The sequence below is a fragment of the Desmodus rotundus genome, chromosome 9, assembly GCF_022682495.2.
Source record: "Desmodus rotundus isolate HL8 chromosome 9, HLdesRot8A.1, whole genome shotgun sequence".
Classification (NCBI taxonomy): Eukaryota; Metazoa; Chordata; class Mammalia; order Chiroptera; family Phyllostomidae; genus Desmodus; species Desmodus rotundus.
The window spans coordinates 8,732,048-8,757,921 of NC_071395.1; the positions used below are offsets into that span (position 1 = coordinate 8,732,048).

Here is a 25,874-nt window from a genome sequence, read left to right on the forward strand (position 1 = left end):
GGAAATGTGTGCTGAAAGCACTATTCTTCATTTATTGCAAATAACAGAGGCTTCTAACACAGAAACTTTGATAATGTTACTCATCTTTTTCAATCTCGGGATCATGTGCTCTTGGTGGATTGTTTTATACAACCACTGTGAAAAATAAAAATGCTTTGAGATTCCCTGTAGAATATTTCCTTTGAGGGTCTTAGTAATGAAATTATACGCATTTATTGTCTGCTACGTAGGAATCTTTTAAGTTAGTGGATAAATGCTCCTGACAATTCAATATTTTGGTCAAACCAGATGAGTGGATGTTTGATAAGGATGAAACTCATAACAACTCATTCAAAAGATGACTTTTATCTTGAATAGCAAACCCATCACACATGATGTTTGTTTATTAAAAAAAAAAAATCCTTGAACCATAAGGTAGAAACAAAAGATAAGATAGATTGGAGATGTATCATTTCTTTTATGACTTTTGTGAAATGGGATGAAAAAAGAGAACATATGTGTTAGCCCTTATAAGGATAACTGTGAAAGGCATGGATTGAATCCACTGAAGGCGTGGCTACTGCTCTGACCATTGATAATAAGAATAGACGTGTCATATGACTAGAGTGTATCCACCACCGGATACATACATTGTGATGGCAACAATGATCAAATGTTATTATATGAAGGGGTATGTTCAGCTTTTCAAATTATTCAGAAATGCCATTACTTGGGCATGATGTAGTATTTTAGCATTTCAGAACCAAAGACTTGTGCTGCCCACTAAATAGTTAATATTTGTTTTATTTTCAAAGTTATAAAAATACAAGGAAAACAAATACTTAAGGGAAAAAAGTATTGAAATATCTAACATAATAATAAATGTGTAATTTGAATGCTAAAGTCCTGCAGTTTAACTGAAACATCCACACACTAGTGACTTAAAGTAGCTTAAAGTCAAATTTTCATAGATGAGAACTGGGACGCCGCCTTTTGTCCTCAAACTGAATCATTGATTTTAAATATTATTTGTTATCTAAAACCAAGCTTTTCCAAATTTTAAACAACATTCTCACTTTGAGAATACGCATTATAGAGATACATTATCAATGATTTCAACACAAAAAGTCAAAAAACATGATTCAAAGTAACTCAAATTTGTATTTCTAAACAAATACAAATAGTTCTCTTAGTTTATATCAATTTGTAAGTCTTCATCAAATACAGTGAAACAAATTGATTCAAACTTTTTTGCTCTAGTGAGTTTGAATTTTGATGAAGTTTTGCTTACATATAGAAGTGAAAATTTAAACATTTACAAATATTTCTTCTCCATCGACTAGTTTTTCTCCTTAATGTTAAATATCACAGTAACAATTTATTAATACAAATGTTAATGCTACATATATTTTAATGAAAAGTTCTCTAATTCCTAAGAATCTAGTATTTCCATTTAGAAACCTGACATCAGAAATTGTATGTTGGCAGTTACGTGTATTACTAGAAATCAAGGAATGCATCTATTATTTTGTCAAGAAAATTGGATTAGTTTACATATTATCCAGATATGTATTAGAATAAATTAATTTTAATAACAATTTAATTTTTTTTCTTTTTTTTTTTTATTGTTATGCAATTACAGTTGTATGCCTTTTCCAATTTAATTTTTTTTCTGTTTAAGCCAGTCACATTGCTCAAAATATTGGGTTTAGGATGAATTGTGATCTGCATGAAAAATAAGTAGAACAATAGCTATTTTGTTTTTACTTATATTGTCTTTAGTTCTTCCTATAATTTTAATCACATCTGAATATTTTTTAGCTTCTAGTGTTTAATGTCATCTTAGGCTCACACAGTATCTTCAAATTACATCACAGCTCTGATTTAATAGCCATAGTCAATTTTATGGTTAATCTAATAGTACAATCTGTAATACAAGACCACTCCTGACCATTTTGCCCTCCAAATTCACATGGTGATACTTGTTAATAGTTGTTTCATTTGTTATTGGCAATGGAAATATCCTCATCTTCTAAGCTGAAAACACATCCCTTACATAATTAAAGAAGCTAAAATTTGACACTAATTGCTCGTTTTTAATGAGAATGTTTAAATAATTATTGAGGTCGCAGTTTTTCTTTTACTAACCATGCATTTAGTTTTATAATGAACATTATGTACATTTTGATGTTCAGAAAAGTCACTGTAATTTTAGTTATTTGGTAAAGCTCTAGAGGGGGTCTACTAAGGTCACCAATGCCATTTATACAATGATGACAGGGAAATAGTGATATGCTTAATGATACAAATGAAATCATTGTCTATACCCAAGAACTTTCCATTTCTATACCTCTGATTGCTACGGTTAAAATGAAAGATTGCAGGAAACTGACTTTAACACAAGAGTAGGTGTATACACATGTTAAAAAGTGTACTTCGTGTTTTTAATAGCTAAATACAGTCATGCTTCCTTTTTAAAAGGAAAGATCTCTGAAGAGCATACATGATGCATTTAATGAATATGGAACTTATTTGTTTAATTAGGAGTAATTTTGAAAACACATATATTAATACTTGCCTCATTGATCATGAGCATTTTCTCTTATTTTTGTTACAATGTTATCCCTTGTTAATATTCTCACAAAGACCAAAGGGACACACTTAAAAAGCAAGGAAAGAAAAAAAAAAATTAAAGCATTCTTTTTTCTTAAGAAAATGCACACAATTGTAACTGAATAAAAAAATTAAATAAAAAATATTTTATTTATTTATTTTTAGAGAGGGGAAGGGAAGGAGATAGAGAGGGAAACATCAATGCATGGTTGCCTCTCGAGTGCCCCCTACTGGGGATACGGGACCTGGCCCAAAACGCAGGCCTGTGCCCTAGACTGAGAATCCAACCCAGGACCCTTTGGTTCTCAGGCTGGCACTCAATCCACTGAGCCCCACCAGCCAGGGCAAGGAAATAAATTTAAATATGTAGAATGTGTTTATCATAATTTAAAATCAACACAGCATTTTGGTTTATTTTAAAATGCTAATACATTTTAGCTTAATGTCACCTTTCATTATTAGAGTAATAAAATACTGAAATATTACTTTAACTTTAAGTTAAAAGTAACATGCATTTTTATCATGATGAATTAAAGAATTTAGAATTGTAGGCATCTTATTTAAAATAAGTTAGTCTTTCAAATGACACAATAAGTTATACATAAAAACAATCTGGATTATTTCAGCAAATAAGAAACAAAAATAATTTAACTTCAAGGATATAATTGGTAAAAATTATATAATTTAGAAAAACCCAATAGTTAAAACAATATCTTTATCATTATTTTTGCAATCATTCTTTTTTTATGATTTTGGCTTTATATTTTGAACATCTTCTCTAAGTTTTTTATCAATAAACAACCATGTCTTTCAGTAACTAATGAGCCTGAACAATACAGAACTAAGGGTCACTGAGTTCTGTTCAAAATGTTCCAAGTTGAACATTTGGAAATTAAAATAAAAAATTAATTTCATAGTCACTGAGATTGAAGATAATCATAAGATAAAGAAATTTTAAAATGTATTTGTAAAACTCTTTGGTTTGAAGTCATACAATAATAAATTCTATTAAATAAAGTGAAAAAAAACCCTACATTGACATAATGACTTTTACATTCTAAATCCATGAAATTTTCTGGAGTCACAGGGCTGTCGGGAGCCACCTATACGAAGCTGTGGTGGTCCGTCCCGCCCTCCCGTGACGCAGCATAGTCCACATGTGCCAAAATACCACCGCAGCTGTTTCCGGACCTCACTTTATTTTTGCTTCCTTTCGAGCCTTTTTGAAATTTCAGTGCTACTCATCCATGTCAGAACTTCAAAACATCGCATTTAAAATACTGCTGGTATTTTACCTACACGTTGTTTTTAGTAAACCTCATTTAGGGAAATTTCTTTTGGGCATTTATATTAGTTCTATTGAGGACTGAAAGTTTTTGTTTTTGAATTGAAATTGTAGAGCATGTTTTGTTTAGTCCCATCTCTTCTAATCCCTTCCTGACCTCCGTCTGCCTTCTACACATTTTGTCATTTGTTGAACTCAGTTGTGTGCCGAGTATACATAGAATTCAAAATCAAACTTTCATATTTATACACATTGTCCTCATATCTGCATGCCCCTGTGTAGTGTTGTCTCTAAGATTTGTATCTTCCTGTCATCTCGTAAAGATAACGTCACTTTGTCAAACATTCAAGCCCACAAATAAGCATTTTTATACATGGCCTTTTTGACATTTCTGTCTCATCAGATACATACATCGCTAAATGCATAGCCATCTGCCCCCAGATTTTTTTCTTTTCCAGTAGATGTTTATTTCTGTTCACATTTTAGTCTAGTTGTGCTATTTTTTAAGTATTACCTATTTCTGAGATTTTTGTTCTCTCACTCTTCTGTATAAGAACATTTCTAGAATTGTAAACTTAACTAATATTCTCACTTTTTAAGTGTATCTCTTTGTGACAAATCTCTGGTCTTTGAATCACACCAGTGTTTCTATTTTTCCACTAAATTCCTTTTCTTGGGAATTAATACCTAATTTCTCATAATCAAAATAGATTACTCTTCTCAGCTCTGTGAGCAGGAACAAATTATAACTCAAGGTCAGAAAAATTTCCAACCCCAGTTCATATTTTCTATGTATCTCCTGCAGAACTTAGTATTTACTGAATTTTATGATATTTTACTTTTTTGAAATAAGTGATCTATTCACAATTCATATAATTGCCTTAGTCAACCAATACAGCAGTTGACTGGAACTTCCCTATAACTCTAAATAAATGAGATATACTAATGTTAATTATTCTTTCGTTGTTGGTTAATGGTTTATCTCAACTAGTGTGGTTTAAAGAGAAGGCTATAAAGAGCTTCTGAGGTGCAGATGGAAAACAGAGAAGTCTGCATATCTGGTGACTTCTGGAGGCAACTTTGTTTTTTTTTTTACTTATTCAAACATCAGTCTTTTGTGATGTCACATGTTACTTAAAATGTGGGTCTTTGAGTACTTTGGACTAACAGTATGTGATACCCTCTTTAGACTGATTACCCAACTATGTATCTTATAAATGCTGCACAACGATGTGATGAAAAATGAATGAATGGATGAATGAGCGAGTGTTTTAAAGTATGCAGACCCTCTCCAACACTGTCCTCACACTTGCTTTGACAGACACGCCTGCACACACACACTTTTAGATGTGTCTAGGCAAACTTTTCTTTTTCCCTTCCAGTTTAAAAAATATGTTTTAAATTAGTCGTATTTCTCTCTTGCTATTACCTACAATTTTTTTCACGAAGGGAAGTAGATTTGAACTCATTCAAAATATTCAAATGCACTTAACCAAGGCGTTTTATAAAATATGATAAAGTTTTTTTAATACTTTGATATTTTAAATTTCTTTCAATTTGTTCTAAGAACTTATTTCATATTCTAAGGGGAAGTTAAATTTGTTTCGTATCTTTTGACTCTCTTAGAGTTTAACTACTGCTCTTTCTTACCTCGTCTGTGAGACAACCTTTCTTTTACATGTTTTATTTGCTAAGAGCTTTCATACTTTAGCTCCCATTTTTTACCTTTTATAAAGCATATGAGTATATACTTTCCCCTGTTTAATCATTTATTATTCTTATTTGATTTCCATGAAGGATTTGTTTCTCTGCATGTTATTAATTACATTATTGGGTTCACAAGAGATACGGCTACATATATTATAGTACATTATGAAGGGCTATAGAGGAGACAATTGATAAAGGTAATTTATATTTTTATTCAATAGTTTATACTCCTTGGTATGTGAATCTTCATCTATTATTTAAAGCAGTTTATTTCATACATGCTTTGTAAATTATTGAGTTAACATTTCACTTATTAATATTATTTATATACCTCATTTTATATTACAGATCACTTCCATCCTCTTTCTTATTTTGTACATTGGAAGTAAATTCACATAAGCATTTGTCCATCATGTGAGCCTAACAAAGGAAGATTACCAATTAAAATAGAAATAGAATTTTTCACTGAAAAGGAGTATCTACCCGGGAATTTTTCCAGCCTCATCAAACTGAAGATTTATGGGTCAAAATTTAAATGCATTAAGTTATAAAGATATTGTAAATAGTCTGGAATATACAAAGTCAATTGCTGATAAATATCATTAAACATTATTTAATACTCAATGTGCCAGACTTTTTTTGGGTGAGTCTGTGTCTTATGAAATCCTTTTAAGAGGAATTAGTGGCATTTAGACAAGATAGCTTGGAAACTGCTTTGGTCTGTGAGTTCGAGATTAAATAATACTACTGAATCAAGACTAAACTCAGCATAATGAGTCCATTTAATGTTTCCCAAAGTGTAATAAAAATCAGGGCAGTTTTATATGGAGGTCCAGTAACAGTCTCTAATTACAGCATTAGTGATCCCTAATTACCTCCATCAGTTTAGGTGGAGAGAATAGAGGAGCTTTTAAAATAATTGAACCCCAAAATGTAATTACGTACAAACAGATAAGGATAAAAACAAATTGTAAGCTAGAAATTTTCCAAATAAAAATAGGGGTTTTATTTTTGATTCTTCAATTGGTACATTACATTTGACATAATATCACGTTATACATAAGGCCTAGGCATACTACCATATGCTTTCACCTAGAGATACATTTTTTAACTGTAAGAATTGAACAGATCATATGTGAACTTCATTTCAATAAAATGTCTATAATCTGTACGACAGACTCATCTAAATGGTCAATGATAGTTTTTGAGTGGCTTAAGTTCAACATGTGATTATACATGTTTTCTGTTCTATTTTTATGATTCCATTGTACTGATGCATTTGCACATATGTATGTCCTATGTAGAAGCATTCTATTTTTAATTTAATTTTAATTCTATCTATTCATTACAAGAGAAAGGACGGTGATTATATTTAGCACAAGTGTAAGTTTATTTAACTAATGGCTGCTTCAGTATCAGAAGCTGTTGTCATGCCCATGTGGCGCTTGCTGAAAACCAGATAAGTGACAGACAAGTGACACAATCACTTTTAGTCTGTTCCCTTCATTTTTAAGGTACTGGCTGCACTGTCTGAGGAGCCGTTCACAATGCATTGGTAGCAAAATTCACTGTAACACTTTAGCAGAGACAGACGTCTGGCTCCAGTGTGTATGCATTAGGAGGGAGACATTGTTGTTCCTGCTTGTAAAAACGGTGCCATTGCTAGAGCTGCTCTCCCATTTAAATGTTGGCATTAGCCAGAACTCCACCCCAAATCCTGCCAGTCTCACAGGCAATCTTGCAGGACACTGAAGTGTATTTTTACACATACTAGAAATTTGAGTTCAGTTTTTTATCAAGTGTCTCAAGGCTAATGGATAAATGGGTTGCTACACTGTAGCTGAAAATTAGATACTTACTACAAGATTCCATAGAAAGCCTATTTGCAAGTGTTTTGTCGAAATTGTTAAGTACATGTCTTAAAAAAGGAAAAAAAGAGCTAAATATAGAAATAATATATAAATAAAATCAGTGTCAAACATATACTTCCTGGATTAAATTTTGAACTGCCCCAGTGAAAGAAATACCAGGGTAGAGGGGTTCTCACATCTAACTAAACACATTATTGCACAGCACGCAGCAGAAAGAAATCGTTGAGTCAACAGGGGCAACAGTGGACAAAGCGCATTGCCAGGTTGTTCTGACGATGTGCACTTGATGGTGTAGGTGAGATGATGGTGGGAGGGGTCAGTGTGGGCGTTCCTGTTTCCACAGTTGGTATCCTTTTATTCTCAGACAACGTATAGAAAACCTGGACTCTGACCTTTAAAATTAGTATAAAGTTCTTGTACCTTTTTTTTCACTGTTAATGAACGTGATGCCCAAACGAATCCCCTTGCTAGTCACAAGCAGTGTGGCTTTAAGATTTATTTGCTATAGAATTGATTGCTCATCAAATGATTACACTGAAGCCATGGAGACTAGATGTGTTTTGGTAGGAAAATCTTGACTCTTGACTTATCTCAGTCTTTTTGATAAGAACAATGACAATAGAAAAATATTATGAAGGACATTTAGATCTACTAAATTATATTTTAAACATTTTAAAAATAATGGAAAATTTTAAATATATACAAATGTAGAGAAAATAGTGTACTGAACTCTCCATTTTCTCCAGTTTAAACAATGATCAGGTCTTGGCCAAATTTGGTTCATCCAAATATTAAATCAACTGCCCCTTCATTGAGATTTTATAGTAAATCCAAAGATCCTACTGTTTAATGTTTCAGTGTATATTTATTAAAGATAGTTTATTTTTTCATAACCATAACAACAATACTCTTCCCAATTTTTTCTTTTGTTGTTAATTATTCACATTACCATACTTTTCTCTTAAATTATCATTTATGTTTATGGTTAAATTGTTGACTTCATGATTAAAATAAAACTCATAGTTAGCAAGTAACTTTAATTTTTAAACTCTTTATTAACATATAATATGTATGTAGAAAAGTACACAAATCATAGATGAATAACTGAAGACATTTTCAGAAGATGAGAAAAACGGAATAATCAGTGACCAAAATATTAACATTAACAAGGCACTGTGTTCCGTAGCCAAAACATTAGTAGTATCTTATTAAGTTCAAAATCCTTCCCATTCCAGTAACTATCATCGAAAGAATTACCACTATCTTGGTCTCTAATCAAAATAGTTTTCCTGAGTTTTAACATGTATATAATTGTAGTAAATGAAATAGTGAGTGTATCTGAGTTTCACTAAAATTCATTAGTTATTCTCTCTGATAACATAAGCAAGCAGCAGAGCTCATGCATACAGGATATAAGCTAAAAGAACAATGTAGTTTGGGTGTGTTCTCCATGGATATGATTTTCCTACTGTCTTTGGGGGTTCTCTACTGTATATTCTGTAAGAAATGTTTGATACTTGTCTTTATATTACTGTTTGAAACATAATCTGATACTTAGTGGTGTTTCATAGAAACAAATACGTTAACTTGAATACCAAATTACAACAAGAGTAGGGAAGTTCAAATGTCTGTATTTTATTTACATTTCTTCAAGTTGAGATGACAGGATTGTGCAAATTGGAGACTATGGTGCTTAACTGAGACACAGACAAAAGTAAAAAAAAATATCATTTTAGAAGATAGCTTCTAAATAGCTAAAGAGCTTATCTGAAGAGAGCTGAAGAGAGTTTAAATGGAACGAGGGATTGTAAATTGAAAATAAAAAGGGGAGGGGAAATAAATGTTAACCCTTTAAACAAATACTACCCAGATAAACAGTGATCGGTTGATCTGTCTTTACTGAGAGAACAGAGAGACAGGGAGGGAGAATGAATCTATGTTGCATCCTGGGAGATTTAAATGGCATCACATGGAAAATATCCTGCCCCCACATCCACATTTCCTCCTGAGAGACTCGGAAACACTTCGCATAGCCGTGTAGCTTCACCAACTGCGGACATGAGCACAGGCCTGTGATGTGAAGGGCCCTTTCTAGCCTTGTGGTGTGTTCCCCACAGAATGCTCCTCCCCAAACTGGGGCTGGTAAAGGAGTGAAGAAGATGAGGCTTAATTTTACTGGAGGACGAAGGAAAGGCAATTGAAAAAGACTTGTTCTTTTTATTTTAATTCTTTTTCACTTTGCATTCAAAACTCTTTTGTATTAGTCTCAGATGTACAGAATAGCGGATAGACATTTGTTTAGGTTACCAAGTGTTCCCTTTGATCATTCCAGTGTCCACCTGGCACCATACATAGTTATTACTATACTATAACTTATTACTATAGTTATAGTATTGTTAACTATATTCCCTATGCTGCACTTCTCACTTTGCAAGTCTATGTTGTAACTAAGTTAGTACTGTCTTAATCCCATCACTCACAAAACCTTGTTTTTTATATATTTCTTTCCTCTCCCGTTTTTACGTAGATGAGTTATCTTTCTTACTTTGTAATTTTGAAAAGAAAAAATGGTTTCTCAAACCCTCATCCACCCCCCCAACCCACACACATATTGAATTGCAGTGGATGATAAAATGTCCAGGAACAGAAATTAAGAACTTGTAGTTTTAGAAGACAATTTAGGAAATGTGTAGAATGCAAAAGCTGAATACGAAATTGCCTTTATACACACACACACACACACACACACACACACATACATATACGAAACAGGTTTTTTTCTATTAAAAGTATGGATTACAACTTGAAGGTTTAAGACTTCAAATATATGACAATAGTTATAACAGGAAGACATGATAATAGAATTTAAAAGTGTAATTTTGATTGTTAAATACTGAAACTTCCCTTTATGAGTTGGCTTATTTCTCTTATGATAAGAATTTTCTTCTTTTGTTATTATATTATCTTCTGTAGAATTTTAATAAAATGTTGGGTTTTCTCAGATACCATGAAATGGCTCACAAGTAAAAATGAAATACCCATTATTAATGATTCAAGGTCAGCTCACCGACTCTCCTTCAACCTAGTGGCAACCCATGAGTTCTTACTTGGTTTGAAGGATGTAACAAGCAGGCTATGTATGACTATTAAGTTTTGGTTGAAACTTTGGAGAGTAAGTTAAAATGTAGTTAGTATTAGCTTGGTTGTGTGGAGGTATGAATTAATCACACAGCTAAAATATAATAAAAGGGAAAATAATCATTAGCTAAACATCGATGCTAAATTTAATAATAGTATTATACTACTGAGTGCCCATTTGATAGGCATGAGCTGAAATAAGACACAGATTTCATGAATAGAATACACAACAATGTTATAACATGATAGTTATTCTCATCAATCAAGGATTATGAAATAAGTCTTATGAACTCAGGATCTAATACAATTTTTAGCAGGTATATTAATGTTTTATGATTCTATAAATATACTTAATTTTATATAGGCAGAGGACTTGTTTGGTATTAGAAAACAGAAATGTCTTTTGTTGATAGCTTCGAGTGAAGGCTAACTTTTGTATTTCAATTAAACTAAGGATTTGAAAAACCTATAGTTTCAAATTATGTTTAATTTATATTATGAAACAGTGTGGAGATAACTACTTTTCAAATTATAACAGCAATATATTCTTGTTTTAGAACTTTCAGTTCCTGATTTGCAATCAGAAATGAGGCAGTATGTTTTAATTCTATAAAAATCCATCACTATCAAGCATCATTTATACTATTAAACTAGAGTTATATTTTTAAAAATGTTTAACTATAACTATCTTGTTTAACTGACTCAGAAATATTGTCTCATTGAAATTACTGGGAAAGGTAATTGTTTTTAATGCATGCTTACATTAGAATTTTTTAAACAAGATACATTTTTTATCTCTCACACTTAAACTTCAGCTCGAGTTCTGGAACATAATCCTTGAGGACTTAAATTGCTTGCTTTGTAGAAATACTTCATGGATTTTATGTTTCCATAATACCTATAAAGCATGTGCTAAGGTATCTAATATGAAAGGAAATTACCTAACCTTTAAATAAAGATATTTTAGGTAGGTTACAAAGGGCATATTCTGCTGCTCTTATGTTAATTTTAAATTTACATCTTTCTTTTAGTCTTTAAAGTTTTACCCATTTCAGTAACTTTCTAATTTTAGAGGGATATCGTATCAATAGACCCTATTATTTCTAGTGCTATTATTTATCACAAAGCCATGACATGGCAACTTAGAACTGAAGAAGTTTTTAACCTGCTGCTTTTGGCAGGTCCTCCCCAGCCACCGACAAAAGCAGTGTGATCCCGTTCCAGAAAACTTACTGAGAAGCAAGCACAGTGGTCTTCTTCAGTGTCGTGTGCCCTAGAACTTGGTTATGTAAATGTTCTCAAGGTGAACTGTATAGGAAAATAATTATGGCTGATGAACTCATCACAGACTGATGTGAAAATACGATCGATATCTTAATTTACAGTACAAATGTAATAACTGAATCAACCAAAATACTCTTGAGAGATACCCGCAAGAAAATGAGAAATGCTATGAGAACGCTGGTTGAGCACAGAAAGGGCACAGGATCAGCTTCATTATTAGTGATCACATGTAGCCTCACACAGCTTCATGTAACATAGGGATTTTGTATCTCCTGCACAGATCAAAATACTCTGATCAGGTCACCTCAGTGTCACCTGCTCTGGGCTGTCAGTGAAACATGCAAAAGCATTTTTAATTCTTGATACCTCCTGCCTCAAACCTTACACAAACCACCAGCTCTCCTTTGAGGTTATTTTGAAAGAAATATAAGTAAGCCAACCCCAGGCATATTACAGAACTAGTGAAAATTTTCAACTCCTTTTAGGATGTGCATGAAGCACAACCTTCCTACTTAGTTGGATTGTGGTGTCTCAGTAAATACTTGAAAGATACTCTAGTCATTTTCAGGATAGGTTTTTTTAAGCATCATTAGTTTATTCACTTTGACTTTATGATAGCTTGGAGCTTGTAATTTCAGAAGAGATTACCACGTGCTTCCTTTCGAACTTGTAACCTACTACAGAATTTCAAGGTTGGGTTTTATTGCCCTCGCCATGCTGGAGAAAGGAAGGGGTGTAGTTAAGACCTCTAGCAATGGGGACAGTCTGCCAGGGTTCGAATACTGATCCACAAATTTATGTGCACCTAGGTCATCTCTTTAACTTTCCTGTAACTCATTTTCCTCATCTGTGACATACATCCTCAAAAGCTCATTGTGAAGATTAAATTATTTAACGTATCTAAATCCGTGAATGTCTGTCCCAAAGGAAGCACTTAGTAAGTGTTCAAGTTAACCATATATTCAGTTAAAATTGGAACAATGACATCAGCCTGATATGGAGAAAATTAAAATTCCAGGCTTAAATAGAACTAATCATGCTCTCTTTCTCTCACAGAAAAAAAAAAATCAGACTCCAAATGTTCTTTTCACAATATATCACTATTTCACATCTGATGTATGTATATTTTCACATAATGCATATGTTTTAAGAGTACAGAATCCTTATTTCCCTTTTTGATCTGTGAAACCAATGGAATAGATAGAATACAATCATTGGTATAAAGCTCGGAAAGACTGCTTTATCTGTTGTGTGGTGATGTTAGTCACAAAGTGTAATATTAAATTTTTAAATGTTATATTCTCATTATTTTACTTCTGCACTTACAATGAATGAACATACTTGATTATGTACAATAAGCAGTAAAAGTAGGTAATCAGATAAAATAATTTTTTTAAAGACTATATTTTTATTTCAATATAGGAAGATGATTGCATAAAAATTTAAAACATAATATTTCTTCAGATCAAACTCCTAAAAAGTGATACAATTTGACTTAACATATATTTTGACAATTGTGCTAGCCCATTAATGTAAATTTTGGCCTTACACGGGATGTTGTTATTCCAAAGAATTCTGATAACTCTGAAACACAGGTGCCCTAAAATAATCACACAAAGTAAATGAAAATACTCTGTGAGTATAGCAAATTAGGTTATCCTTTAAGATATATCAGTTATCCGTCTTCAGTACATTGGTACTTGAACACACAGATGCTCAGAGATTTTCTTAACTCCTTTTTATTTAATTAAAACCTATTATCTGATACTTAATTGTTTCAGTCAGCCTTAAATTTATACTTTTGTTTCTTTGTCTTTAAAAGTTTGATAAAGCTAGCAAATGATTCCATAGCTCATTTAAGAAATGCCTAAAAAACTGCCCAAACTTTACTTTCTGTTAATGTTTATTTACGAAGCTCTCTGTGCAATTCTGATGATTTTTGATTCTGTGTGTTTTCCATGTTCTGCCTTCCACATTAGTTTTGCATATACATCACTATTTTGCCTAAAAAAAAAGAGAACCAACAACTAAGTTCTAGTGCCTAAATGCATTTAATCAGTATGCATTCTTATTTCTGTTTATGGTTATGTCTCCTATGAAAACAAAAACTTCACATTTTTATAAAATGATGAAATTTCCTGTTATTAATAGTGTTGTTTCCAAACTGTGAAAGAAATGAAATTTCAAGAGATTTGTGTTTTTTATTTAACATATATGTGAATGAAATTACAATGTATGTCTTTAGCTCTTTAAAAATATTTTTATTGAGTGCCTACTATGTCCCAGGTATATTCTTTATAGTTTCCCACTTAATATTCACAATAGTTTTTCCTGGCAGTTATTGGTATCTGCATTTTATAGATGAGAAACCTAAGTTTAAAAATTTAGGATGCATAGCTAGTAAGTGGTAGAATTGAGATATAAACCTACTTCTTGATCTGTTGCAACATAGCTATTAAAGTGGTGACTGTATTATTTTATATCCTGCTATCTTAAATTAACATTATGTGATAGAACATTTAACTTTAAGAAACAGTAACATTTTTACTTTTTCTTCTTCTTATATGTATCAGGGTGACATTGGTTAGTAAGGATAAGTAGGGTTGAAGGGCACATTTCTGTGATACATGGTCCACATATTGAATTGTGTGCCCTCCCCCAAAGTCATCTTCCATCACCATATGTCCACTGTGCGAAGCGTTTTTCTCTCTTCTCAAAAGATGCTGGTTTTCAATGATCCCATGCTGTTTTAAGTTTTAAGTTTGAGTTTTAACCCACAGAGACCCAGGGTGCCCTCAGAGGACAACCTTGTATGAGCCAAAGCATGGGGTTAGAGAGCAAGTTAACACAGAGAAATGCATATACTAAGTTGCCAAACTATAAATAAAGGAAATCCAAGGGAAACAGTGGAACTTAAGGTTTGAAAGTTATGTTTTAGATGTGTTAAGACATATTTTAAATAATACCAACAGTAATAATAATGCCAACAGTAATAGTAGTTTACAACTATTAAATTTTTTATGGATCTGGCACTATTTTAAGAGCTTTTCAGATACTAATCCATGTAAACCTTGCAATAACCAAATAAAATAGGTGTCCTTACTATCTACATTTGACAGATTATAGAATTAAAAAAAGATGTCCGGTAACTTGCCCATAGTCTCAGGGTTGGTGAGGGGAGAGCCAGGCTTTTTACTTGAGGCCGTCAGATTCTAGACCAAGCGTTCTTAACCCATTCACTACTTGAATCTCAGGCTTAGAAATTGGACATTATTCAGAAGGTCCATAGGAATTACTTGTGTGGGGTTGTATTTTCATTTTCGTTTATTAACTAGCAGAGTATTATTGCAGTTGTTATGCTTGGCGGGCATAAAGGCCTGGTAGAGAATGAAAATGAAGGGATTCCTATTGGAGAAATTAAAAAACAAATTCTATAGTATTAGAACTCCAAATGTAGCAATACAAGGCAGAGAAAGCAGTTTTCAGGACTGGTGCTCAGACGTTGAGACTGGATGACTGAGGGAAGATTGCACCTCCAATCCCTCTGCAACTGCTGCGACTGCTCCTGAAGTTCACGTGCGGGAGGGAACCGATTTCGAAAGAAAAAAGCGTGTTTTCTTCTTCAAATTAAGAATTTGGGAAGTGAAAAGACATGAGGAAAGGTAACTGAAAATGCTAGTAGATATAATAGATGGATGGATGGATAGATAGATAGATAGATAGATAGCATGGGTTATTTATTTTGGGATACAAAAGGCTTGGTCACCTGTACTTGACCCTTAATCATTTTTAACTATGTTATTTTAAATGTTGTAATTAAAATTGTCCCTGGGTCTCCACCATTTCTTTGAGTTGCAGATCAGAGGTTTCGAGGGTGAGATTTACTTGTGAGCATCTCTCTATGAAAGAATTAACAGGAAAGCAGTATTTTATGTTTTTAAAAAAGATTCAGTTTCACAATTATAAAATGAATTTAATATTAGTCTGTGATCATTATCTGCCTTATTTTTCCTTCATTAGAATTGTGTGGAAAATATCCTATGTTTTTCTGTAGGTTCTTAATGTTTATTGCTGCTGACACTACCTGAGGCTTGAGATATGGGGATAGAATTACTCCCCTGAGCAGTTCATTTCACCACTTTTATTTTTTTTCTTTCACAATTATCCACAGAATTGAGTGACCGGCCACAAACACCCATGCAGTCATTTTGACTACAGAATGTTCTGTTACATTTGGAAGACTTAGGGGGATGAAATGCAAACTATTTCCAGATATGTAAAGTATAAACCCTGCCCCTGCTACCTGGCTCTGTGAAAAGACACACATACATTTTCATTTGTGTTGCCCTAACCCAGTCTGTTCTGCCTAACTCACCAGAACGAGTGAAGCCCCCTCTCTCGGACTTTTTTTTTTGTCAGATAATTAGAGCATTTATTTATATTTACTGACACTTGACTTCAGTATTGTCTTTAAAATTTTTGAGAGGAGTTCTGTTGCAGCCACAATAATGTTCACATATTTACTAGCTTCCAATTTTTCTTAATGTTTAAAATATGCCTAAGTTTTTTGCTTTATATCATTCAATGATTGTCGGCTTCTTGGTATGCCATTTTCCAGGCCTTCATACTTTGACACAGTCTGAGTCTCCCTCTACAATGCTCTCTCCTTTAAAAACCACTCCCCACCACATCTGCTTGGCTGCCTTATACTCATCAATCAAGATTTCAAGTCTTTTTACTTTTAATGAGAATCCTTCCCAGACAAACAGATATATTCATTTTTTCTGGTAACTTCTCATAGATTTTTATACATAATTGCTGTTTTAAAATATCTTGTAAAACAATTGTTTGTCCATTGGATTGTTAAATCTTTTAGAGCAGAATCCATGTGTATTCATTTTAGAGTCTCAAATCCCAGAGCTTTGTCTGGAGCAAAGTAAACACCATAAATGCTTATAGGCTACATCAATAAATAAGCAAATGAAACCTCCAGAAACCAAGGAGGCAAGTGCATTTTTTTCTCTTAGGTAATCTAGGCATCTTCCCAGTTTATATAAATTAACTTCTCTGAATGACATAACAAAATAACCCCCTGAACCTAGCCATCTCTACTGCTAACACACTCTCACCTGATTTCATTATCTCCAACCTGCCGTGATTTTCCTGTTACTTGTATTCTGGCCATGGCTATGCTAGTTCTTTTCTTCTTTTCTTCTGATTGATCACTTTCTCTCTAACAACTCCTTAAGCCTCGTGTTTCACTACCATCAACTGCTAATTTCACTCACCTATTTCTTTTACATTATCTGTCACATGTATTTTATAAACATATGTAGACCTGAAGTAAATACAAGATATTCTTAACCATGAACACAAGAGAGAAGCCACTGCAGTTTCTGATTATGGTCAGGAGGCTGTGATAAGGGTAACCACGGCTAGAGGCGGTTTATCTGCCTTTTCTTTAGGTTTCGGGGGTTTTCACCTAAAAGTTTTTGTGTTGGGTATTTTCACTCATGATTATTCAATAAGTTATTTTCAATTTTTTCTTAGACACTATGTTTTGAGTGTGTGTGTGTGTGTGTGTGTGTGTATGCTCTTAGGGCATCTGTTGAGTGTCTCAGCTGCTTTTTAAAAAACAGTGATACAAAATTTGATTTTCTTGTTGAGAACTTCATTATGAAATATGTAAGTGGTTTTGTGTTTTGTTATATTTTAATAATGTTATAGATGTTTTGCATATAAAAATACATTGCCAATGTTATTTTACCAGAACCTCCTACTGGCCCCCAAAAGTTGATTACTTAAAATTTGAACATTTTCCTAGATTTATTGTGATATTTTTCATAGCTGTTTAATGTATAACATGACTAATACTTTTACTTCATTATGTGGTTAAATATTTACAGTGATTAAGACAAACCCCAATCAAACACAAAGTGTAAACTTCCAGAATGTAATATAACTGTTTAAGGATTTTAAATCTTCCAATTAATTAGAACATAACAAAAATGATTTTAAACCTTAACAAGCATGACATAATCTTATTTCAATAATTAAGCATTTTTGTGATGGTTTTTAGGTCTGAATTTGATTCACTGCTTATCAGTTTTTAAATCTCTAATTATCTAATGAAAGATTAAGTTGAAAGGGTAAGAAGGTTCTAGGAAATACCTAAAATGTATATGGAGGGTTAGATTTCAGAAAAAATCATTTAAAATTATTTTTGTTATGCAAAGAAGAAGGAGCATTTTATCTAATTAGTTACATTTATTTCACAAGAGCAAAGATTTCACTCCAAACGAGGTTAAACTTTTAAGTAATTTAAATAACAAGCATGTATTCATGGATGATAATTAAATAATTAGTCATTGAGTATAAATTTATATTTTAGATCACCATTTTATTTATTTCCTTTTAAATTCTGACACTTTATTTTTAAAGATTTTTGTTGGAAATACATATAAAACTTATTACATGAACGATAGTGTTAAAATAATGAGAGCATATAATGCCACGTTTTTCTAGAAAAGCCAGTGGAACATGTGCCTCAGTGGTAATGAACACCTCTCCTGCAGCGTCGTGAGGCAGGGCCGTGAGGGTAGACATTCCAGTTTCAACAAACACAGAACATGATTCCTCAATAGTGCATGGGGCATATGCATACTAACAAATTAGTCACCGTTTATCTGAAATTCAGATGTAACTGAGCCTCAAATGTAACCTGGCAGCCCTTGTGAAGGTGCTCCTGAAGCCAAGCAGTCTCAGGGGTCCTAGCCTGCGTTAGTGCGGTGGTGTTTTCCGCCACACAGAAAACCAGTGGTCAGCTGCTGCTTCTCAGCATGCCAGCATACCGACCCCACTCCGATCCTGCAAGTCCTGTTTTCAATCTGCTGTTCGTGCTGACGGAGAAGTGAAAGAATTATGTTAGGGGAAATCAGACCTTCAAGTATAGTACACAAATAGCCATTCCTTTACACATAGCATCTAAGTTGTGTGTGTGTCTTTTTTGAAAATAAACTTGTATAAATAGTGTTACAAATATTTTATTTACCCACCAAGAAGGCTTTTCATTTGTCTTCATAGCTTTATTATTTCAGATTTTAGTTGAATTATTTTTAAATGCTATCTCTGTTTAAGTAGGCTGTTAGTAGTTAAGAGATACATGGCCCTGCATTTTTTAAATGAAGGTCTTACCTATTTATTTTATGTGTTTCCACCCTTTGTTGCCAGGATTTATGCTTGGCTTTCACATAGAAGATGAAGTCGTGCACAGCACTAATAGTTGCTCTAATATTGTGATACAATGATGTCATTCCTTGCAAATAGATCTGTACAGGTGCAGCATTTCTGTATTTACAGGAATAACCAATCCTATTCAGGTATCTTCCATGCCTTCTGCTTTGAAAATTAATGTTAATTTCAACCTTATAGGCAGTAAATAATTTGATCTCCTTAAATGTTATTTTGAAGTGAACTACTTAAAATACAAGTATCTAAATGTCAGTAAATATTATCTTCATAATTCTCAATGAAAAAAAGAAGCAATTTATTCTTTAAAGGAGCATACCTTGTTAGAATCTCAGATACCAACTTAAATGAAAGTACTCTTTGTCATTATTAAAGTAATATGTAATTGAGTGAATTGTTTTCAAAAGAAATTTCAAGGATACTTCTTGGCCAATGGAAAGGATATGATTTTCAGATAGTTCTGGAACAAATCAGAGTTTCCATGTTTTAGTGGATTATGACACAGAATTTCAGAACAATTTTCAATGATATTATAAACATGGAGAGCAATAATTGTTAAAGTTTTATTTCTTAAACATATGGCAATGTAAGATCAAAGCATTTAAACATTCGTCCAGTCTCCAGACTCGACTGTAAGATACCAATGCGGGAAAACCAGTGAGGGTTTTGTTCAGTGAGAGAGCCTGGTCAACGTGTTCTTGGTAGAGCCATGAATAATTTTTTTTCATGCCGGGAAAAAGTTAACATTCCATGGCATAATTTTAACATTTCTAGAAAGGTTTGAAATAGCTCCCTTCAATATATAAAATTCTATGCAAGTATTATGTCATAGTATGTTTTTTCTAAAACAAATAATTTAAGAGTTTAATGCCTCCTCCACCGAGAGTAATGAGGGAAAATGGGGACAACTGTGATGGAAAAACTATTAAAAAATTTTAAAAAGAGTTTAATGTTTGTAGTGTTTAGGAAAGATGTTTAGGATATTGGCAATTCTTGTGTCTCGATAGAAAAGTTATACATGATTACTGTGTGTTTTGGGATATCTTGCTCAAATCATTTCCGATACTGATAATAATCAAAGTGTATTGTCTCATTAAAGGAGTTGATACACTACCACTGGCTTTTGTTGTGGAGTTCAAAACTTTTAATTAATATAATTGTTCAGACATGATGATTTTTAAGCTGAACAAAACTGAGTGACTATAATCTCACCACCCTGTTCCTAGTACGAGTGGTAGCTGACTCAGTCACAGCCACTTGGAGTAGACATCTCCTTTGGAACCAGTTGTGAGCGCGCTCTTGCTTTTGTGAGAAGGCAGCTTTACACGGCACATGCTCGCACACACACTAACACACCCGAGTGTGTAGAGATTTACAAAAGCCCGCGGATCCTCTCTTTAGAAGGCACCCTGTCTGTTTCTGTCTTTCAGTTTATGATCTGCGGCTTTACACTGGGAACAGAGAGCAGGTGTTTCTGACTTCTCCAAAGGGTAATGGGCTTAAACTCTCATATGCCAGATTCACCTTAGATATAAAGCAGTGTCCTGATGGGAGGCTCATTAAACATTGGGATGAGCTCCGGGGTAGGTTACTGATCTCAGCCCCTGAAGTGTTTCACTGTAGTGGAGAGTCTCAATCACCTGCGATGTTTGAAGGCTGTTCTATTTTGCAGTAGCAGAAATAGATTAGATCACCTCACAAGCTTTATTTATTGCTTTAGCTTCTGTGGTTTGTACTGTCGTAAAGTATAAAGGGTATTTTGCTTTCTTTTATGCAAGTATAGGAATATGAATATTGAAATTATTAAATTGTCATATTAACATATTACACAACATTATTTTACTGCCTATTGTTATATTATTATACATGATATAAATAGCATATCAGCACTGATACTTTTACAATTGTTTTTGAAAGGTACATGCTTATCGTCATTCTTCTTAAGTCATTAATTAGAATTTCTAAAAGTTCTATAGTTTAATAATATACCTTACAAATTGTCAAAGGCAATAACAGGATTTCACTGTATAAGAAAAAATAGGCATCATTAAAATTATATATACACTATATAAAACAAATATATGCTAAATATATACATACATATATATGCTAAATTATAAGAAGGTAGATATTTGAATATCACTTTTCCATTGAGTGATTTTTTATCTGTAGTTCAGACAGTGAGATAAATGTTAAATGTAACACTTCTATGACTCACTATGAAGAATAAATTCAGTGAATGAATAAATAGAGGTGAAAAGGAACACTAACAGTTTCTTTCCTATTACTTTGGATTTGACTAAAAAGAAAATCTTTCATTCACATCAGGTGACCAGTTCCCCACACATGGTGATGAATAGCTAGGGGAAAATGCATTTGTGAAATTCTCCAAGTATGCTATGATAACCCCAAAACATCTAGAACATATAAGAAAACAGAGAGATTCAGTGTGTTTGACCCATTCTCTCCAGCCTGAAATGCTTCAGCGAATGCACAGTCGTAATTAACACTGCGGAGTCACTGCCGTTGGCACTGACTCTAAAAGGTAATAACATTGATATTTAAAAAAAAATAATATTTGTGTGCTAATCTCCCATTATTAACTCATACAGTCCCAAAACAATAATGATTACTCAGTATTCACATTTACCCCTTAAAGGCCTTGGAACAAAATGTGCATGACTGTGACTTTAGTAATAATATCATATTTCATTTTCCCGAGTTTGTCTGACAGTCCTTCACATTTGGCAAATTAGCTTCTGTGATGGAGGAAGTTGTCTCTCCTATTCTAATTTGTACTGACCTTCAATTTCTGTCCTTATTTGTGTCCTTTTTAGATTTGCATTACTGAATTAAAAAAGGTGATTATATTATTTAGACAATACTAGAATAGGTGTGCTTTAAATAAAAGCAGATCACAGTAACCCTAAGCAGTGATTAATATGTACCTTTTAAGCTTACATTTATATGAAAGATATTGAGTATAAAGTGCTAAACTTCTGGGTTCTTATAACTGTGAACCACTTTAGTAACAATTTCTCTTTGTATGCAAATGAACATACAATACTGACGCTAGTAGCTTGTTTCATAAGTAATTTTTACCCTAACCTGAAATATTTTACAGACTTAAAGATGTGTTAGGTTGACTCATTTCTGCATTTATATTAAAAGGTAGCTTTTCAATATATTCATTTTTTTCAAGATAATACCTTGTGCAATTGTTAATAGTGTTCTCTTTCTCTTATACAGTTGTTCCGTTTGGAATGTAAGTTACTTGGTCACTGTAATTACTTATTCCAATTTATTTTATAAACCTGAATTTCTCTGGTAACTAAGTATTCTAATTTACTTCAGAATTTTAAATTCTGATTGGTATAAACAAAGTATATTTGAATCATTTATACTCCAGTTTATCATAAAACAGGGAATTGAATTCAAGGGCATAGAAAAATAGGATTTGATTCTTTTAAAAGAGTCTTTTAAAAAAAAAATTCTATTTGCTAACAGACTATTCTCTGTAGCATTTGACCAGGTAAGGTACAATAGTTACCCTGCGGTCTCGTGTCGTTGTGACTCATTTATTAATTCGTGATACTGTATGATATAAGACAGAATGTGTTTTGATCATTGTCAGTGCTGGTTACTATACAGTACCTGCCTCTGTTCACTTGTGCTTTAATTCCCGGTAAGTGTAGTGACTGCTTCCACAATGGTAACTGCTACGTCTCTGCTGAAAGAGGAACTAGTAAGGAAATGTGTGATGGTCTGGTCCGAAACCGGGTTTGGGAGTAAAAGTAACTGACAAGTCAGCAAAAATAAATTAGGAAAAATGTATCCTTAGATAATCTCCCTGAAATGAGTGGAAATACCTTAGGAGAAGAATTGCACTGATCAGCATGTTCTAACATTTGTGGGGGGGAAAGCCAACTATTCACCGGATTAAAAGAATTCATTCATGCATTGTAGTTAATTCTTAATTTTTAATGAGATGCTCCTAGAGGTGATTTTTATCACAATTGAACAATCGTGAGTTTCAGTTCATCTTTAATATACATCTAATATGTGCCAGATCCTGATCTAAGAGATGCCAGTTTCTGTTCTCATTGAGCTCATGGCCAAATAGTACAGAGATTATGCATGGAATGGAAGAAATAGGCTTTATCACTATAAATGTATACAACATTTCAAAGCATAAAATCTGAATGATTGAATCTGGATGTATTTCAATACATTTCATAAGATTGGACCAAATGATATCTTTTCATTTTCTTCACCTCTACCCTCTTTATGAGAAAACGGATTCATTTCAGGGGATACATTTCTGCATTAAAAAAATTCATAAACCATAAAAATGTTTGTTTTTCATATAATTTGAAAGATGAGAAAATAAATCTAGAGGATGTGAATCATCCTTTATTTCTTTAACTACATAAACACTTTCAGGTACAGTTTTCTATATTATGTATTAATTTAATACATATAATTTAGAGTTTATTAACTTAAATATAACATGTTATTCATAAATATTCTAAAGGTTCTAAAAATGTAAGAGCCACACATTTTTGTAATACTCTGTGTGTGAATAGTGAAGTAGGGATTGGTTAGTAGATAATTTTAAAAAGTTAATCTCACATAATTAGTGGTTTGTATACAAAGTGCACAATTCCCATGCAAAACATATTTGTAAAACTAACAAAATTGTCATCTTCAGAAAGCCCAGCAATGAGTGACTGTGACAAATAGAAACCAAGGTAATCCTGGACTATTTTGACACTCTGGGGAACAACTCGTTTCCACTGAATATCTCTGTGTGTTACAATAATGTGCGATTCTAAACACCAAACGCTGAACTCATTTTCTTAGAGTATTTTTCTTTTCTTTTTCACAGCACGGAAAAGGATATGCTAGTCAATTCTACAGGACTTCCCTGAAGCAGCATGATTTGCACAAAGTCGACCAACAAAAGCATCAACTTTTCAACTTCATTATCTTGGCCATCCAGTTAGTTGTGTAACTGAGTAGTCGATTGCCCCCCGCAGTCACCGTGGCCAATTAGAGGACCTACTTGCTCTCAGCAGGCCTGAGAAATGAGTTGAAATGTGCAGAACTGTAGAAACTTTAGGCAACGGATTTTGCCTCTCCGATCAGTGTGTGCCTGTTTACAGCACTATCTATCTTACTCTCTCCAAATGTCACTGAGCCCTTCCCATCTTTCTATTCACCACGAGAAGCCAGTCATGAGGATAAAGGAAATTTGTGCATTACAAATGCAATATCACTGTTTTCAACTTGACTGTTTTATATTATTTTTGTGTGATCAAGTGTTCCCCAGACTATTCCAACTTTTCCAGAGAGATTGTGATTATGTTCTTTTCACCTGTGGGTTCTAAAAAAATGTTGTATTCTGAAGACCCACAAAATATCAAAGACATTCTGTAGTTTATACACCGTGTTGCAAAGTGTTTACTGTACTATTTCAAAGCTTCTAAATAAATATAAATATATATTATATTATATAATTTTCCTAAAATGTGGTACAACTCAGTTGGTTTTTAAATGGATTCATACAGTCCACACCGTACAATAAAGTAAAAGGTAAGTCAGGGTCCCAAAGATAAACTTACATAGAAAAAAATAAGCATTAATAGTTTCCTCCCAGTTTTCATCTCTTATCCCACCCTGTTTTTCCTTGTTTAAAAGAAAATGAAGCTCTAAGCTACAAAATTTTGCCAAGAACTTGTACTGAATTTCCAATGCCAAAGATATAGCTGCCAATGTTATCAGAGGAGCACTGAACATGTACTATCAAAATACCTAACAATCAATATTATTTCGATTCTATTTCTATGGCTTTGAATTTAGAATCATTTAAAGCTGTTATAAAAATCAATACATCCATCCGTATTTGTTATTAGGAAAAAAACAAACACTGGGTGTCTGTACATTTTGTGGTGTAAAATATGTAATTGAAGATTACTATTTTAAGAAGTCCTCAATCATATAACTTACACAGAATTTTATTTTATGTAGTTTTGTGACTTCTACTCACACACGGATATAAAATCTATTTATAACTCTATATGACTATATAGAGATATATAAACACCTGAACTGATAATGAATAACTATAACATATAAAGAATCTCTAAATTTAAAACAAATTTAATAAATTTGGAGATAGAAACATAGTATGTTATTGTTTCAGTATTATCTTATGTGTGAAAATTTTATAGCTTAAATGTAGTCAGTGTTGTATTAATGAGAAAATTCTCCATAAGTCAGCCTTGAAAAGTGAAGCCTGCCTTTTACTTTATGTCAACAAGGTTAATTACTTAATTCAGTAGGGTGCATTTTTTCTTTTACATATATTCCTTTATTTCTACTGCTATTTATTGCTTATTGAAACAAAATTAAAAGGGAAAAAATCAGAGAATGTGAGATAAACTTCTAAATAAACAAACAAAAAACCCAGAATTGTCACAGCTTCCCATTAAAAAATAAAAACCTTCAACATTACATCTGAAGGTTTGCCCAATCCAAATTACAGACGTACTTGGAAATATCTCCCTTAATTTTTACCTAATCTTATTTTACAATGACAGTTTGAGCTACGCTATGTTATTAAAGAATAGACTAAAAATTAACACATAACAAATGTTTCCCTCCTACTTTTGTTTTATTTAGATGGGAATAGTTTCCTTGGATTTAACACTAAAACACATACATATATTCATAGGTCCTTGATGTGT

At 32.8% G+C, this 25,874-nt stretch overlaps 1 protein-coding gene across 2 annotated transcripts in view; it reads left to right on the top strand.

Annotated features, from left to right (window-relative positions):
- Window positions 1–25,468, top strand: part of PCDH10 (protocadherin 10) — a 39,709-nt gene extending 14,241 nt beyond the window's left edge. The window contains exon 5 of one of the 2 annotated variants that reach the window (XM_024568984.3): window positions 24,014–25,468. In XM_024568984.3, coding sequence (XP_024424752.1) covers window positions 24,014–24,033 — 20 coding nt within the window. In that variant the 3' untranslated portion in view covers window positions 24,034–25,468. Of the gene's footprint in view, window positions 1–5,932; window positions 6,172–24,013 lie in introns of those variants that run through there. The other variant, XM_024568983.3, reaches the window with a different exon arrangement.
- Window positions 25,469–25,874: the final 406 nt, after the last annotated feature.